Source organism: Myotis davidii, unplaced genomic scaffold, assembly GCF_000327345.1.
Source record: "Myotis davidii unplaced genomic scaffold, ASM32734v1 scaffold523, whole genome shotgun sequence".
Lineage (NCBI taxonomy): Eukaryota > Metazoa > Chordata > Mammalia > Chiroptera > Vespertilionidae > Myotis > Myotis davidii.
The window spans coordinates 433,619-452,623 of record NW_006295054.1 but is presented as its reverse complement, the minus strand read 5'-3'; the positions used below and the strand labels follow the sequence as shown (position 1 = coordinate 452,623).

General features: G+C 39.4%; 1 protein-coding gene across 1 annotated transcript in view; it reads left to right on the top strand.

Moving 5' to 3' along the window:
• The window catches only part of LOC102774014 (chromosome unknown open reading frame, human C12orf56), a 68,758-nt gene extending 53,675 nt beyond the window's left edge, over nucleotides 1–15,083 (top strand). The window contains exons 9-13 of the mRNA XM_015567751.1: nucleotides 4,927–5,050; nucleotides 7,482–7,556; nucleotides 7,876–7,950; nucleotides 12,108–12,286; nucleotides 14,638–15,083. Of these exons, the coding sequence (XP_015423237.1) occupies nucleotides 4,927–5,050; nucleotides 7,482–7,556; nucleotides 7,876–7,950; nucleotides 12,108–12,286; nucleotides 14,638–14,764 (580 nt within the window). The 3' untranslated portion in view covers nucleotides 14,765–15,083. The remainder of the gene's footprint in view (nucleotides 1–4,926; nucleotides 5,051–7,481; nucleotides 7,557–7,875; nucleotides 7,951–12,107; nucleotides 12,287–14,637) is intronic.
• Nucleotides 15,084–19,005: the final 3,922 nt, after the last annotated feature.

The following is a 19,005-nucleotide window of genomic DNA, read 5'->3' as shown; positions in this document are numbered from 1 at the left end:
AGTGCGGCGGTGGTGGTGGGAGCCTCTCCTGCCTCCTCAGCAGCGCTAAGGATGTCTGACTGCAGTTTAGGCCTGCTCCCCGCTGACAAGTGGACATCTCCTGAGGGCTGCTGGGCTGCCAGAGGGATGTCTGATTGCCATCTTAGGCCCAATCCCCCAGGGAGCGGGCCTAAGCCAGCAGGTGGTCATCCCCTGAGGGGTCCCAGACTGTGAGAGGGCACAGGCTGGGCTGAGGGACCCCCCACCCCCAAGTGCACAAATTTTTGTGCACCAGGCCTCTAGTCTTATATAACTGTATAAATCAATAGTCTTCTATTGCTCTGTAACAAACTCAGTGGTTTAAAACAATGTAAATTTTTTATCCCACAGTTTCTGTGGATCAGGAAATCTTGGCATATTTTAGTTGGATCCTCTGCTCAGAGTCTCAGAAGGCTGAAATCAAGGTGTCAGCAGGGGTTGCAATCTCATCTGAAGCTTGGGGTCCTCTTCCAAGACCATGTGGGTGGTTGTTGGCAGAATACATTTCCTTATAGCTATAAACTCATGATGGCTTGCTTCTTTCTTTTTTTTAACCTTTTTCTTTTTTAAAAAAATTCTTTATTGTTTAAAGTATTACATAAGTCTCTTTTTTCCCCATTGACCTCTCCTTGGCTGCTCCCACCCCTCAGCACACGCCCTCACCCCCCTATTGTCTGTGTCCATTGGTTATGTGCATATGCATGCATAGAAGTCCTTTGGTTGATCTCTTACCCTCTCACCCCTTCTCCCCCGGGTCCCCCTACCCCTGCCTTCCCTCATAGATTGGACAGTCTGTTCAATGCTTCTATGTCTCTGGATCTGTTTTTGTTTATCAGTTTATGTTGTTCATTATATTCCACAAATGAATGAGATCATGTGATATTTATTTTCCTCTGGTTTATTTCGCTTAGCATAATGCTCTCCAGCTCCATCCATGCTGTTGGAAATGGTAAGAGTTCCTTTTACCGCAGCATAGTATTCCATTGTGTAGATGTACCACAGTTTTTTAACCCACTCATCTGCTAATGGGCACTTAGCCTGTTTCCAAATCTTACTATTGTAAATTGTGCTGCTATGAACATAGGGGTGCATATATCCTTTCTGATTGGTGTTTCTGGTTTCTTAGGATATATTCCTAGAAGTGGGATCACTGTGTCAAATGGGAGTTCCATATTTAATTTTTTGAGGAAACTCCATACTGTTCTCTATCGTGGCTGCACCAGTCTGCATTCCCACCAGCAGTGCAGGAGGGTTCCTTTTCCTCCGCATCCTCGTGATGGCTTGCTTCTTGGCAGGAGAATACCTCTGAGCCCAGGAAAGGGCAAAGCTCTTTTTGAAAGAGTTCACCTGATTAGATCAGGTCTCTGTAGGATAACCTTCCTTTGATTAACTCAAGTCAACTAATTAAGAACCTTAATGAAATATGCAAAATCCCTTCACCTTTTTCATCTAACAAAGTATAATCATCATGGTGATACTGTAACATATTTACAAGTCCTGCCCAAATTTAAGGGGGAGGGATTACAGAGAGTGTACATACAAGAGGGCAGAAATCTTGGAAGCCATATAAGAATTCTGCTTTTTATACACTGAAATCTGAGGCTATGAATTTGCCTTTCTTCTTTTTAAAATGTTTTTTATTGATTTTTTTTTAGAGAGAGAGGGATAGAGAGATAGAAACATCTATGAGAGAGAAACATCATTAATCAGCTGCCTCCTGCATGCCACTCCTTGGGCTCCGAGGCCCCAACCTGGGCATGTGCCCCGACCGGGAATCAAACTGGAGACCTCTTGATTCCTGGGATTGACACTCAACTGCTGAGCCACACCGGCCAGGCTGAATTTGCCTTTCAAAGTCTGTATTTTAAAATATTATACATTCAAAATTCTTACGTTGGAAATAATAACAATTCAAACAGTGAAAGTATCAAACTGCTGGCACCATTTTTTAAGGCTGTGATGTCATTCCTGTAAGTCTTTATTTTCAGGATGAAACTACCATTTAGATGAAAATTTCTTGTATCTATTATTGGCCTAGTGGATTTTAAATTGAGTTGGCAGAAAGCGTAGATTACAAATTAAGTTCCATTTGAGCAAATAAAAAAAGCATTGAATCATTTCAGTATTTTCCTCTATTTTCTCATAAGTGGAGATTTTATTAGTTCAACCCCACTTCCTTGTATTCTTCTTGAAACATACCACAATCCTTTCATGTTTCAGTATTGTTTGATTGAAGTCATATATTATCACAGCAAGTGAACCAGAATCTGAGCGTTAGCCTTAGATATGTGATACTTTGAAAAGAAGCTGTGGTTGAAAATAAAGGACTATAATTAAATATAATAGTGAATGGACTGTCAGTTCAAACTTAATATCAGGAAAAGCTTCTAAATGGAGTATTTTGCTAGTTTTGGAAGGGTCTTCTAAAAGTAAGATTGGCCATTTTTATTTATTTTTTTATTTAATTTTTTGTGAGGGGGGAAATTCTTTATTGATAAATAGGTTATAGTAAAATTAATAAAGTGATTTTTGGGGGGGAATAAAAACTCTGAGTCTTAGTGTCTCTCCACCCTGCCTCTAGCTCTTGGCTTCTGCCTTTATACTGGTTTCTTTTGATGATGAGGCCTTGGTGGACATGGCAAGCCTTCTTGGGCCCTTGGGGACCTCTGTCTTCCTGATCAGTGGTACAGGTACCATCTTGGACTCATTGTCCTTAGGAGTAGCAGCAGCCTTGGTCCTCGACCCTTTCCTAGCACCCTGGGCAGTGGCCTCTTTAAAGACCACTTTAAAGAGACCTTAAGGACCTTGTTCCCTATCTTCTTTTTTGCTGGGGAAGTCACACCATTTTCACCCTTGGTGACCACGGGTTTTAAACTTGAGTCCTAGCTTTGGCTTTCCTGTGGGCTTTGGCATCTCTGGGCTGTCCTTTTTTTTGTCTTTAACCTTTGGCTTTCTATGGGGCCCACTGGCACCAGGAGGGGCCTTTGTGGTCTTGTCTGGCTGTTGGGGGGGGCCTTCCTGGCCTTGCCCACTCTTGCCTCTTCCCCCTTGGGCTGATCATCTTTCTTGGGGGCCTCCTTCTTGACCTCACCAGGATGCCAGGCCGGGGGTGGGGGGGGAAAGGGCGCGGGGCGGGGCGTGGGACGACAGGATGGCTGTCTTTCTGGGCTGGATTTTTATTACTTGGGAACTAATTTGAATCTTCCAGTGGCCCTGGAGTTGATGGGCCTGATGAGGTGGCTGCACTGCATGAAGATTGTCCATTTTTAAATAGCTGAATAAAACATGAGCAAATATCCATAGGACATATCCTGCTTTTTTTTTTTTTTTGAGAAGTGTGCTAACTGACATGATTCTTCTTTTACAGATATGAGAACTAGATCTGTTGTTTTGAGTTGAGGAAAGGGGGGGGAAATTACATTTTTATTAGAATTGTTGTTAATCATGAACTTCTAATCATAGTAATAATTTCAACGATTGTAAAAAGAGCAAGAAGCCTCAACTATTATTAAACAGGGATTGTTTATAGTCTTCTTTAATCCATTATGAGAGGAAAGCTTACGGTTATAGAGAATTTCTATAAAATCCTATTTGAAATGTTTTTATTACTCTTACCTGTCAAAGCTACTCTGATCTTGTCATCAGTTAGTCAACTGTATTTCTAGTCATCTGCTTTCAGCTCCTGTTCAAGTACACATGGATTACACTACACATATGAAGATGGGGTAATTAACCCAGCATCTCAGGCACCTCAGTTTGAATTATGATTTTTTTCTTTTTATTTTCAAATCACATGGTATACTATTCAAACATGTAATAACATTTAAGATATTTATTACTGTACATTAGTGGACAGTACACTGAATTTGAAAGCAAAAGACCTAACGTTTAATAATTTATTATTTTTTATCCTCACCCAAGGATATATTTATTTATTTTAGAGAGAGAGGGGAAGGGAGAGCGGGAGAGGGATAGAGAAGGAAACATCGGTGTGAGAAACATTGATTGGTTGCCTCCTGAATGTGTCCCGACCAGAAATCGAACCTGCAACCTTTTGATGACGCTCCACCCAACTGAGCAACCTGGCCAGGGCTTAATATTAGTTTTATTAATAGCCAGTGGTCTTTAGTAGAACAGGAAACCCTCTGAAATGCTTTGTCTAAAAAAGGATTCTAGAATCAAAAAACTTGTGATCAAATAAGTATTTTAAGAAATGCTTCAGCCATGCCGGCATGGCTCAGTTGAGTGAACATTATCCCATGCACCAAGAGGTCTCTGGCTTGATTATCAGTCATGCACATACCTTGGTTGTGGGCTCAATCCCCATAGGGAGCATGCAAGAGGTAGCCGATAGATGTGTCTATCTCTCCCTTCCTCTCTCTGAAATAAATAAAAAACATATTTTAAAAAATGCTTTACACTGTTTCTTTGTCCTGGAGATATACAGGGCATGAACATTAGCATATTAAAGCCTCTGAGAAGTTCTGTAGTAAAGATATCCAGTGAACTTGGTTAAGTCAAATATTTCTCATTCCTCTTTTGAACACAATCTACTTACTATAATGTTGCCTGAAATTGTTAATCCATAAAAAAAAACCCTTTGGAAAATACTGCTAGAATTGAGATCACCCAACTTTCCCTTAAATCCAGATTTTCTGAGCTTTCCAAGTTATGTGAACTTCTAAAACTGTACTTACTCTGAGCTAAAAGATCAAGAAATTATATTTTCATTTAAATGTCTTATCTCTAGACATCTGTCTACATGTCCAAGGATCCAAAAGCTCAGTGAAGAACAGTCTACAATGCTTTGTACCTTTAAGCATTAATTCTATTCAGTGTCTGCAAACTTGGCTTCACTGTTTCTCTTTTCAGACTTTACTCATTAATTGCCTTTTATTTATTTTTCAGGGGAACACTATTTAATCTCTTGGTAATTTTAATTAGCAAGCCTCAGATTCCAGAATCTTGTCCTGTGTTTGATATCCATTCGGTGGCTGATTCAATTTTAGTAGAGACGACTTTGGATGCTGAGGTGAGATGAGTATTTTGGGATAGATTAAACATCTATAATAATAAAAGCAAAACATACTAATGAGACCGGATGTCCTTCCGGGGCTGTGAGGGAAGCCTGGGTCCCGGGTGCCAGAGGGAAGCCAGTGCGGGTAGCTGGGAAAGGAAGGCCTACTCTTGCATGAATTTCATGCATTGGGCCTCTAGTGATATATAAGGTCCCCGGCTTCTTGTCTTCTAATGTGGACTGTGACATTGCAGAACATAGACATATAATTAAATCAAAGAATAACTATTTTGTCATTAACCTTAAAACTTTGATAGCTATTTTGTCAACATTAATATATCCATTTTATATGAATAATTTCCTTAGTATACATATCTGGTATGTATACTAAAAAAGTAATTAGCATTCTATAGACATTAGATAAATCTGTTTGTCTCTATACAAAATATGTATCTATATGTAATTCTGTAGTAAGGAGTCTATTGGGTATAAAAGCACTGTCTTAGAGATTTTAGGTTACCTCTCTTGTCTTAGTTTGCCATTTCCTTACCTAAGTAGTGTAAACTCAACAAGAGTTACTTATTCTTCTAAGGTTTTACTAAAACATTAGAAACAAAATTGCTAGAAAGTACTTATTCTGATAGAATAAATCAGCTTATTAGTTTATTTTGTGCAGGTCAACACAGAATTTTTTGAAAAGATGGGACATGATATGATAGTTCTTATACATATAAACAGAATTATGTTTTAGAAAACTCTTAAATTCACTCATCCACTCAATAAATATTTGAGAATCAATGAGCTAAACAGTGTACTAGACAATGGAGTCCAAATAAGAAGCAAAATGGACACAGTCTCTGTCCTCATTAGTTTATAGCAGCGGTTCTCAACCTGTGGGTCGCGACCCCTTTGGCGGTCGAATGACCCTTTCACAGGGGTCGCCTAAGACCATCCTGGATATCAGATATTTACATTACGATTCATAACAGTAACAACATTACAGTTATGAAGTAGCAACGAAAATAATTTTATGGTTGGGTCACACCATGAGGAACTGTATTTAAAGAACCAGAAGGTTGAGAACCACTGGTTTATAGTCTGGTTGGGGAAAAAGAGGTTAGTCAAATATAACATGAATATATTATTATAGATTATATATGGAGCATCTAGAATACCATTTTCAACAGTGGAGTGAGTGAGTGGATTAGACATTAAAGAGTAAAGATTGGGTGAGCTGTTAGAAGTTAGTTTAGTAGTCCAGGTGAGGGATGGTATGGGCCGCAAGGAAGCTTTCCTTGACCCCCAAATGGTACAAGGCTTTCTTTTTAGAGCTCTCCTCACTTCCTGTATCTTTCTTTTATAGCCCTTACCTCGGTTTGCCTCTATGCATTTATTTATTAGAATGATGTATGTTCCCCACTAGATTGTATATTACGTATGGTAGGGACCATGTCTTTGTTGCTCTCCATTGTATCCCCAACACCTACTACAGAGTCTGATGCATATCTATTGAATAAGTAAATGAAGAAAATAAAAGGGATCACAGTTATAAAGAGGCTAGATTCCTGACATTTTGGGAAATTGAATTGATAGGTTGATGTGGAAATAAAGTCTGAAGATTAGATGACTTTTAGATTCAGGCCTGGTTGTCAGATAGGAATTACAATAAGAAGAATAGGTTGAAAGGGAAAATAAGCAGTTTGGTTTGGGGTTAACCGGTCTGCTCTGGCTACGGTATTTCCAAAATATGAAAATGTCTAGAGAGCAGAATAGATAGGTCTGAGTTTCCTGTTTTTGGACTTGCTGATCTTTTGCACCTGGGCTATTACTGTGGCCATGGGCAGATCATATACACATTTTTGTTCCAAGGTCTATTAGAGGGAGCGATTTCAAACTATAGCTCTTCCTGGCAAAGACTACTGTGAGGAAAAATGTGTTGGCCTAGAGCATGCCCACAACACAGTTCTCATGCACCAAGTGGCCGATGGGCTAAAAGACAGCCTCCACACTGTTTGGAGTTCTTGAGAGAAAAAAAAATGTCTCTAAGCCCTATATCTACCCATACTACAGGAGTTATAGTTCAAGTTGCACATAAGCTTAAATTTCTGAGTCTCTTATCTGAATTCTGGGGAGCATATTTCTACTGTTTTGAAAAGAAGTTGGATTGTTGATCTGAATGATTTTGCAAATGAAGTGTGCATTTTTTTTTTTTTTGGTGTTAGTTTTCTGTGGGCCATTGTATCTTTTTTCCCTAACCCACTTTCTTAGCCACTATTAAATGTGTTGTCTTTTCGAGAGCCACTCTTTTGAGAATGACTAAACCAAATGAAACAGAAAAACTGGCCAAACTAATTGTATTTTAAGTTAATAAAAAATTTTTTATGAGTACCTAAAAGGAACTAGGTTCTGCCAATGATATTGCATTAATTATTATTTAAAATTCTAGTTACAGAAGCTTATCCTGGAATATACAGATACAGCTACAGCACTTTTATATGAGATACTTCTTGTCTTTCAGCAGGTATGATATATATTTTTATTATATATATTATATTTTGTGATTAGTATATATCACACAACTATTATGTATGTATATTATATGATTATATATCACATGATTAATAATATACCTTTAAAATGCTTGTATTAGAGATGGTCTCCAAGACTGGCTAACTTAATTGTATTATTTTTGCTCTTAAGCACTCACCTAGCTTATTTTCTTAAATACTGACTTAAAAGATTTGATTAAATAAGGATAAAATGTACTTGAGAATGAGTGTCCCTTTGGGCACAACTTGGACCCGACGAATATAACTGGTTTATTTCCATGCATCTTTTAGGGAAATCTTGGATTGGGGTCAATCAAGTTTGCTCTTAGCTGGATGATGTCCTTGCTACAGAGTCATCCCCCCATAGTAAGTATCTAGAAGTAAAAACAAAACCACCCAAGGCTATTAAACAGATGCTCTTGTGCTTAATTAATAAAACACACATTTTCTCTATGAGTGGTGAAGTTTGTAAAACAGAAGCAAACTATATGTCTGATGATTTTATTATCTAATTAAAATAAAATGTTTTTATACTTGGGGCCTGAATGTTTAAGGTACTGAAACAACATGTTAAATGGGATCTTTATTTGATGAAAAATCCTAAGATATATGTATAAAATAGAATATTAAAATACTGGCTATGTAATTAAGTGAAAAAAAATGAACATTTATTTAAATAGGAAGTAGGAGTTGGCGAGTATGACTATAACATCTGGGCATTCTGTCCCAGCAGCCACCATTCCAGTCCATAATGTCACTCTCTCCTTGACACTATAATCACATCTACGTAGTCTGCCCCTACCTTTCCACCAGATTACAGCCAGAGGGATCTATTCACAATAAAAATCTGATTATGTCATCCCTTGCTTTAAATTTCTCAAAATGACATAATGAATAAAGACTAAACTCATTATGTCTTACAAGGTGTGCATGTTATGGCCCTACAGCCTCATCTAATCCCTCACTTTCCCAGCTATTTGCGTCTCTTACTGCCCAACCCTAAGACCCCCACCTCCATTATAGGACCTTTACTACCCCTCTGTCTGAAATGCTTTTCCCTCTTTCCCACCTAGTTAACTTCTACTCATCTTTCAGGCCTCAGTACCCCTTCCTGAGTGGAGTGGGTAGATGGTCCTCTGACCTTTAAGTCAGATTCTCCCATTATAGGCACATGTAGACACAACATGTCACCTTCTTCCCTTCCTCCACAGGACTTGTCACTGTTGAATTTCACATTTGTTTGTGTTGTTATTTGTTTCTTTCCTATGGTAGCCATTAATGCCTACACATATTCTGGCTCTCTCTGCTTCTAGACACAAGATTCCTGGATTGTACTTCCCACCCCACCTGAAGTTAGGTGGGTCTCTGCTCCTGCTTTTGCCAATGGAATGTGAACAGAAGTAGCCTTGTCACTTCTTGCCAGAAGGTTTAGGAGCCAGTGCATGCTTCCCTGCATTCTCTTTCCTTCTGGCATGGTGACTGGCAACATTCCAGATGGTCCTGAGTAACTACAATGAGCAGAACCCCCTACCACCTAGTAGGGACACAAGGTATAAGCAAGTAATAAGCCTTTGTTGTTTCAAGCAAAGCATTGATATTTTGTGAGATTTGTTACCACAGAATAACCTAGTCTATCATGGTGGATACATCATTCTCCCTCAGCAGACTCCAAATGCCATGAGGGTAAAAGTTGAGCTAGGCATGTAATAGACGTTCAATAAAATGTCTGCTGGCTCTGGCCCATGTGGCTCAGTTGGATGGAGTGTCTTCCCATACACCAGAAGGTGATGGGTTTGATTCCCCATCAGGGCACACACCTAGGTTGTAGGTTCAATCCCTGGTCCGGGCGTGTATGGGAGGCAACCAATCGATGTTTCTCTCTCACATTGATGATTCTCTTTCTCTCTCTGGAAAAAAATATCAATAAAACCATATCTTCGGGTGAGGATTAAAACTATATATATATTTAATTAATTTGAATAAAGGCTTTATTCCTTAATCTCTTCTCATCTCCCCAAACTTAGTTTCCTTTACTCATGCATGTATACATTCAATCACCAGACATTTAATTGGAAATCTCTTCAAAAGGTAATAGTCCAAACTAAATCTTCATTGCTAATGGAGGATTTTTTTTTTAAATATATTTTATTGATTTTTTACAGAGAGGAAGGGAGAGGGATAGAGAGTTAGAAACATCGATGAGAGAGAAACATCGATCAGCTGCCTCCTGCGCACCCCCTTACTGGGGATGTGCCCGCAACCAAGGTACATGCCCTTGACCGGAATCGAACCTGGGACCCTTCAGTCCGCAGGCTGACGCTCTATCCATTGAGCCAAACCAGCTAGGGCGCTAATGGAGGATTTAACATGAGGCAGTAAGTTCTCTTTCTGTATACAAACATGCCTCCATTGACCATTAGTAGGCTCCTTCTTGGAGCTGTTGTTCTAGAGCAGTGATGGCGAACCTATAACACGCGTGTCAGAGGTGACACACGAACTCATTTTTTTGGTTGATTTTTCTTTGTTAAATGGCATTTAAATATATAAAATAAATATCATGCTAAGTGAAATAAGCCAGTCAATGAAAGAAAAATACCACATGATCTCACTTATTCATGGATAATTGAGACAATTATAAACCACGCATGGTTGATTTCTCTTTTTTAAATGGCATTTAAATATATAAAATAAATATCAAAAATATAAGTCTTTGTTTTACTATGGTTTCAAATATAAAAATATTTCTATATGTGACACGGCACCAGAGTTGTTAGGGTTTTCCAAAATACTGACACGCGAGCTCAAAAGGTTTGCCATCACTGTTCTAGAGTGATGTTAAGTCTGTCCTAGGGAATCTAGATTCTCATGCCAGATCCCTGTGACAAAAATCTGGCTGGAGCCAGAGGAGGCTACATTTGTCAGTAGTACAGCTAATTGCATTATACAGGGATTGAGTCCATCTCTTTGGCTCCTTTAGCAGCACACAGACCCTAACCAGTCTCAGGCCCACATTGAGGAATGTCAAAGTTATAGTCATTCACAGCAACAGAAGCTCGTATGTGCAAAATGCAAGACGCTTTTTCTGTGCTGTGGCTGCAAACCCTATCATCTGAATTGAAGTGTGAAATTTGGGGTCTAAGGACTCCAAGCATTAGGAAAGTTTCTTTATCAACCTCTAGGGTTGGTTCACCAAAGGAACTGAGTAGAGTATGAGGCCAGTCTGTGACTGTAAAACATGTCAGGATGAAGAGAAGCAGGCAAACAAACAAAAAACCCCACAAACACGGTTGAAAGCCTCCATATTAACCCAGTTCTAAAAAGTACAGGCAGAAATAGACCATTTGAGAAAAATTTACAAGCAAGGAAACTGTAGGGATCATTGAATACACCCGCACAGACAGTCAGTTCTGGCTGATTCTCCTACTTGGCTAAAGCAAGCTGCTGCAGAAGTTAAAAATTTAATCTCCAAACGGGCATTGCTTTGTCCCGCTGCTCCAGACTCTCTCACCTCAATCTGTGTTTGCCTGACACAATATTTAGTAAATATGTGCAAATGGATCTGGAAAACTCACTTAGAAAGGGCCAGCAGCAACATCAGGAGAAAAGGTGACACATTAATTGATACTACCTAATGGGCGTGCAGAGTGACTTGCTGGTTGGAGCTTAAAAGGGCACCATCATTCCTTTCTGTTTTTATAGTAGCCTACATTTATGGATAGTAGTTTGAAAATGCAACCCAACCACGCCCTCCCCAACAACCTCCCCCCAAATTAAAACAACACTTGTAGAATCCACTGTTTTTCTTATTTTTTTTTTTAACATTTGGTTCTGTTGTGAATGACAGCTTTGCTTTTTTGTGTGTGTGAGAAGCAGGAGCCCAATAAAATCACACTATTGCTACTTTTTCCACTGTAATTTCCCCCTAAGAAATGATAACATAAGTGGGGTTTGATGAAAACCCCAGCGACCAGTGACCTCAACATCACTTGCTTGTGTCAAGCCCCGTTCTCACTTAGTGTTTCTCAGTGTGTGGCGCAGAGAACAAATCCACCAGAATCGTTTACGGTAAATATCTGGAAGTGAAGCCCAGGGTTCTGCATGTTTAGTGAGTTGCCTAGGTGATTTTTAAGAACCACTGCCTTGCAGAACCTTCTCTGAAAGTCAGCCATTTACGTTTAACAGTAAAAGAGAAACCACATTCCTACTACAGGAGGCCACAGACCTTTCCAAGCTCCCCTTCTGTTTCCACAACTGCGTCCAGGGCTTTCTCTCCATTTTGGAGCCCAATGTCCTTGACAGTCGGTACTAGTTCTGATTCTGCTTGTGGGGGGGCAACTGGTAAACCCAGCTGGTCTGTCGTCTTATGCTCTGAGTACCATTTCAGTGAGAAATAGTGCAAGGGCATTGGCATAACGGTGGTGTGGGCTTGAGCCTAGATTTCTAGTTGAGGCTCCAGCTGAAATACTAGTAGGTGCTCTATGGGTGGCATGCCACCTACGTGTAACTGTGTTTTCCTTGTCTAGGTTACTTTTGTGGCCAGTATTGTGAAACAGCTGGTGAAGGGACTCTCAGCTTCACTTCAGCTGTTAAGTCCCAGCCAAGCAGTTCTGCTGTACCAGCAGTTTTACATCCTCAAGAGCTGCCTGCAGTACAGCAAGACTTTAGCTGAGTACATTAGGAATAACTACAGAGAAGAATTCAGGTAAGAAGTCTGAATCTAATCTGCAGTTAAAATCCAATTGTTTCTAATCTTCATGCAAAACTGCAACACGGGCAACTAATTCTAATTTTTATATATATATATATATATATATTTTTTTTTTTCACTTTGATCAGTGGTAAGGCAGGATTTGGGGACTTCTAAGAACCACTGCCCTCTGAAATATATTCCCAGGCTAGAAAAGACTAGTGAAATATCAAACTCTCTTTGAAGAACTGTTTCTTATTCATTGTATTTATTGCAGCCAGTATCTCACGGAAGTTGTAATGATTATAACAGGCTGTGAGAATTAAGAGTAACAAACACTGCTGAAGGGGATGAAAAATGATGGATTGTGAATTCAACTGAATCATTGGGGGGAAAATTGGTAAAGAAGAAACAATTATTAGTGGGGTTTTTTTTTGTTTCACGTACCCCTCTTACTCTCAGTAACAAAGCAGCAGGAAAGAGCAGGAATAGCAAGCACTGGTTTCATCAGCCAGCTTGTTCTGCACCTTAGGGGTTCCTACTTCTATTTATAGGCTGGCCAAGCCCAGCGCACTTAGCTGTACAGCCCTGCATCAGCACCGATCAAGGCAAAATACCAGCTTGTGTCTGACTTAAGAGGAAAAGGGTGCAGCAGGCACAGCTTTGCCACCAGTTTTCACGGAGACATAAAAGGATGTGGAGGCATACACTGCAGCCTTAGGTTGGCTTTCAAGAAAATTTAGCCCAATTTGTGGTTCCTGTATTTTTTTCTCAATGTGGTTTTACAATATGGGTTTTACTCTGGCTCCTATAACAGGGTTCTGTTTGGCCTGCTCTGAGTTGGTTCACACAACCTAAGTTTTCCTCACTTTTTTTTTTTTTTTAGGTAAAATTCATATATCATGAAATTCGCCATTTTAAAGTATGCAGTTTAGTGGCTTTCAATACATTTTGCAGTGTTGTGCAACCATAATCACTATCTAATTGCTGAACATTTTCATCACTCCCAAAGAAACCTAATACCCATGAGGCAGTCATACCCTATTATCCCCCCGCCCCCCAACCTGACAACCACAAATCTATTTCCTGTCTCAAAATAGGATTTGCCTATTCTGGACATTGCATATCAATGGTCTCTTCCAATATAGAGAATTTTGTGCCTGACTTCTTTCACTTAGCATAATGTTTTCAAGGTTCATCCGTGTTGTGGCATGTATTACATAACCCAATTTTTAAAAATTACTTATGCACATTTAAAAATCAGAAGTACTGGCAAAAAATAGTGCCATACTTTTCCATGACAATATAGTTGGCTGGAGCTCAATAGCAGCTGCCCTCCTAGGTGATAACATACTGTATAATTTGCCACTGTTTCCCCTATCCTTACTTTTACCCTTACTCCTAATATGTTACTGTGGGCATTTAATTTAGGTTTGTGACCCTTTTTTTAAACTAGTGATTTTTAGCTGGCTGTGCATTAGAATCACCACAGCAACTATTAAAAAATACTAATAGCCATGGCTGGTTTGGCTCGGTGGACAGAACGTTGGCGTGCAGAGTGAAGGATCCCAGGTTCGATTCCAGTCAAGGGCACATGCCTGGGTTGTGGACTTGACCCCCAGTGGGGGAAGGGGGTACAGGAGGTAGCCAATCAATGAGTCTCCTGCATCACTGATGTTTCTATTTCTCTCTCCCTCTCCCTTCCTCTCTAAAAGCAATTAAAATATATATATATTAAAAACTAATATTAATACCCAAATCTCATATGTAGAAATTCAGTTTTTCTTGAGGTGGGGTCTGGGCATGGACATTACAAAACAAATAAACAAAAAAAAACCTCCAGGTAATTCTAATGTGCACCCAGGATTAAGAACCAATTCTTTAAGCCATCCCTTAAGCCAGGAAATAGCTAAAGGTTTTGTCCCTGTTATCTGTTCCCCTGGCCCTATACTTTTCCCGAGGCCATGGGGAAGAACTCTAATCTCCTCTCTTTAACTCAGCCCTAGTGGTCACCACAGCTTTGGCTTCCATTTCAACTCCCCACTGAATATTGCCTGAGAAAACAAGCAGCAGGGCCTCAGCTCACACTGTGGGGAGGGCAGTCCTGGCTTCCTTATGAATGCTCCAATGCCCGGTACATTATTAATGAAGTTCGCTTCCTTGGCAGAAGTAAAGTGCTCAATGCGCTGAAAGGCACACATATCAGAGAGCTTCTGGGTCACTAAGCGGGGAGGTTGGAGAGTTAAGGATGCTGGCTGACTCTCATGATCAATACTCCCACACCCAATAACCCTGGACCAGTGTACATGTGAACAGTGTGAAAATTATTGTTTTTAAAGCTATTTTATTTCTTTTTATGATTGCAGGTACTTTATTCACATACCAGCCTTGGAAAAAAGGCTTCCCTTGTGTTATCCTATTACCCAGCCGACCACTCAACTTTTTCACCAAGTCCTGAAATTGGTTGAGCAGAAACAATGTGTGAAATGTTAAAAATTGAGTATAAAATGTTCATTGGAAATCAATATTTATGAGAAACACTTCTTTATTTATTTAGTACCTGGCTATCCCTGGGTCCCATAAACAAAGGTTTTATTTGAATGTTCCATCAATCCCTAAGAGAAGTCTTTAACATTTTGTATCTGCCACATAAGAGAAACTCTGGTACACTGACATACATAAAGTGGTGCTAAAAACTAGTGTTTCCCTTTAAAAAGTTCCTAAAGACATAAAATACTAAAAGGGGTTGCGACCCACGGGTTGAGAACCGCTGGTCTATAAGCAGTTATGCTCTACCAACTGTGAAAAAAATATCTTCACTATATCTTATGGTAATAAACTAGCTTAAATCCAAAACAAAACTTTGGAATCATTGTGAGCTATTATTGAATTGGCGCTTCGAAGAACTTAGGAGATGGACCCTCCATTCAACTTAGCGTGACCTGAAGGAGTATCAGAGAGAAATGCCTCCAAAGAAAGAACTCCCAAGCCAGATTTGCCTGTGCTGTGCAGCAGAGACAATTAAACTCACTCAGAACATTTTATTTATGGTTCAGCCTGAGCCATTAACCAGCTATCTGACCTTGAGCAAGTCAGGTACCCTTTCCGGGCCTCCTCTGCTAATTGGAAGGCTGGAATAGAAGCTCTCCAAGTTCTCTCCCAGCTCTAGAATTCTCTGCTTAATACTCTGAACACTTCTTAACACTCTGTAACAGAGTCATGCATTCCTCTGCTGTCCTGGCTGCCATCCTGGCTCAATCAATCACAATGATTCCAAATAATCCTGCTTTCTTTAGACCAAACTGGTATCACCAACATTACCCTACAAAGTGCCCAAGCCTTCTCCACCATCACCCATCCAGGACTACAAGTCTTCTACTCTTCAATCTGGGGACAGAAAGGACAACAAAATGGTGTTTATGAGTGTCCTGGGTTGTTGGGTAGGAGATTATTCCCAACAGATAGTGAATCAGAAAATAGGAAAATTCTGGGACACAGGCAAGCAGCACTTCAAACTGGACAAATGATGGACAGTGTGTTGACTACTGGGGAATTTTGGAACCTACAGAATAACAATGAGAGAATCAACTCAGCTCTGCCTCACTTTCTAAGCAGTGCCCTGGGCTAGTGACATTCAGGCTCTAGAGGGGGACTGTGGTTTCTCACCCCAAGCATTGCCTTTTTGTCCATGTCACCTCTTCTCTTTCGCAGCTCTATTTGCTCTGAGAACGTACTTAACTTATCTCTGGGAACAAAAACTCTGTCAGAATGTACCTGAATCTTTCTAAGTCAGTAGCTCTTTTGGTTGAATATTTGTCACCTTGATTTTCTTATCACACATGTCTATTCATTGGTACAGTCTGGGAGATGGGGGAAAGCCCAAAATGTAATACTTTGAAGGGTTATCCTATCACAGTTCTTTTCTGCTGTGTATTTTTGCATTATTGCCAAAACCAAAAAAAATCACTAAATAATTCATCTCTATTACTGATCAGATACATTTGATTGACCTCAACCATAAAATAATTATTTTTAAGGAGATGTATTTGTTGAAAAATTTTGAATATGAAAATCACATCAATAACAAAGGACCACCAAAAAGATAAACACATATAGCTAGTGTTCAGGCTGGGTTCAAGATTCTAGACTCTGACTACCTTTACAATGCAAGCATTGCCATTATCCACACCCCCTCTAAGAATAAATTCACTCACAGTAGTTAGCTCTACCATTAAAAATAAACAAATGTATATATTAGGGGGTAAGAGCATGGGTGTTTTGAGGCCAAATGGTTGAGTTTAAATCTCAGCTCTGCATTAGTTTTGGGAAGTTACTTAACATCTCTAAGTTTCAGTCAATTGAAAGATAATATAACCTATTGTTAGGAGATTTGAATGAAAAGGTTGGAATGCACATAGCACGTATGGTATCTGGTGTGTAGTAAGGAATCAGTAAATGGTATTCATTATTATGATTATTAAGATAATACCAAAGCTGGCTGAGAAATTAGAGGTTAATAAGTACTGCCTTTATTTATTTATTTATTTAACCAATCTGGGTGACTCAGAGACCCTTGATCTCTATAGCACTGAAGAACAGATTCATTTAGTTATTAAATTGAAAATCCTATTTCCCAGTAGCATGAGGTGATTTAATTGACAAGTGACTATTTCTGCTGCTCACCACCACAAAGAACTGTTGGACCTAATTGACACTATCAATGCAAATGAATATTTTGTGGAAAATATGCTTCCCAAGGGTAGACAGAAAATTTTTTAGCCATGTAAACTTTTTTCAGCCTTTGACTTCAAGAGCTAATAACAAACTGATTAAACTGATGTAGTCATTCTATACTTACAGAGTTCCTGATTGATTCACAGATAGTGTGAGAGGAAATGAAGAATTTCTTCATTTTACTGAAATCTAGATAATCTAGATACTATGTAAAGAAGGAAAAGTTTAACATTCCTATAATTGATAAACATATTTTACATATTTCCATTTGATTCTCACTCATTGGTAGTATCAATTGTGTGTAGGAATAGTTGAGAGTACAGTAATAAATGTGCTATAAGGCATTTGATAAAAGTGGCTTGTAGGTTTGGGGAAACGTTGGGTCAAAGGGTTTTCTTTTTCTCCTTTTTTTTTCTGGTCTCTTTTCCCTTTTTTATTGCCTTCCTCTACTTGGAAGGTGACTTTGACTCTGGAGAACTAAGAGGGCCTTTGACTGGGGCAAGAGAAAAGGAAGTAAGATTTGCTTAATATTTGTCCCAAGATTCTGAGAGAGGCAAAGAGGACCTTTAAGTTTCCTTCTAGGTGGTTTACTCCTTTGAAGGCAACAGAAGAGGTATGGGGTTTTAGGGCACAAGTTGTGCCTATAAATAAAGGTGTTGCATTTCAAAGCACTAACCCCCTTCCCTCTTCTTTCTACTTCTGGTGATGATGGCAACAGAGTAGTAGTGGTGGTGGCACTGACTGTGGGTATGGTGATTTGTTTGGTTTGGCAGCAAGAAGGGCAGTGGAGGAAGGAGGAGGGTTCAGATCAAGGGACACAGGACTACTATGGATTTCTGTGAGCTATCTTGCAATACCTGCCATTATTTGTAACATGGTTTCTACAAGGAAATTATTCTTGCTTCTGCACCCTGACCTACAAATGAATTTTGAAAGGACACATTTATAAAGGGAATAGAATATTTCACTTCTGTTAGCAACTACAACCACCAGAGGGCATAGCTATATTTGGAAGACAAAGGAATAAAAGCTAAACTTTGCTCTAACCTGCACTGATTAAACTTAAACTTTTAAAATTCCTGCAGAATATTTTATCATGCTTCTTTAATATGTACCAACATAAATCTTGGCGTAAGAAAGATCCTTATGCTCTTATAAAATCAACACACATTTACAATTTAAAAGTTGATAAAATTAAATGCAAATTAATATCATTAATGTCATGCATGACATTTTGCCGAAACTGCACCTCCTCTTGCAAAACGATTATGGCAGAATGTACAACATAGGCTCCTGAGTTCAGTACCCTCTGCTATCACATTTCATTTTTCTCTTTCAGAACTACTATATGTCTCTATTTACCAGGCCAGGCTGATCTCTGACTTTCACCATGTGAATCCTGCTTCTATTCTCTTTTTGGCCAGGGACAATGAAAGTTCTTCCACTTGGAGACAAATAATGGATCAACATAAACAATGCAAAAAACACAGGCATTTCATTGAAATGAAAACAAAACCTTAAATTCGCTAAGAAGCTCCACAGACTTTCAAGTTGAAATCGAGACCCTCATTTGATAGGTTCTGCTATAGGATAAGGGGTTCAAAATGTTGTAAGTATGGTGTCTTAACATTACGGTTTCCCTGGGTGGTTTATGCCTTTCCCCCCAGGACTGCATTTCATTTTCAGAAGTGTCCTCATTTGGATGATAAAATGTAAGGTTATATACTCTGGTTACAAGCCAGGACTGGTGTGGAGTTTTAAGATCAGGAAAGACCTGTGCCTTGGCAGTAGGAGTTAGGAAACAAAGAAGTTAAAGCCTTTGACCGAAGCTTCCCTGGTCCAATATGAGTGAAGCTTTGGGGTTTTAAACCAACCTTCAGCCACGTTCTGATCTTCCTTTGTGACTCAGAGGCCTCAGGGGTTCCCCTCCCCACTCCCACACTCTCAAAATACTACCTAAAAACACAGACCAAAGGGAAGGAAATAAAGTGAAAGATTTC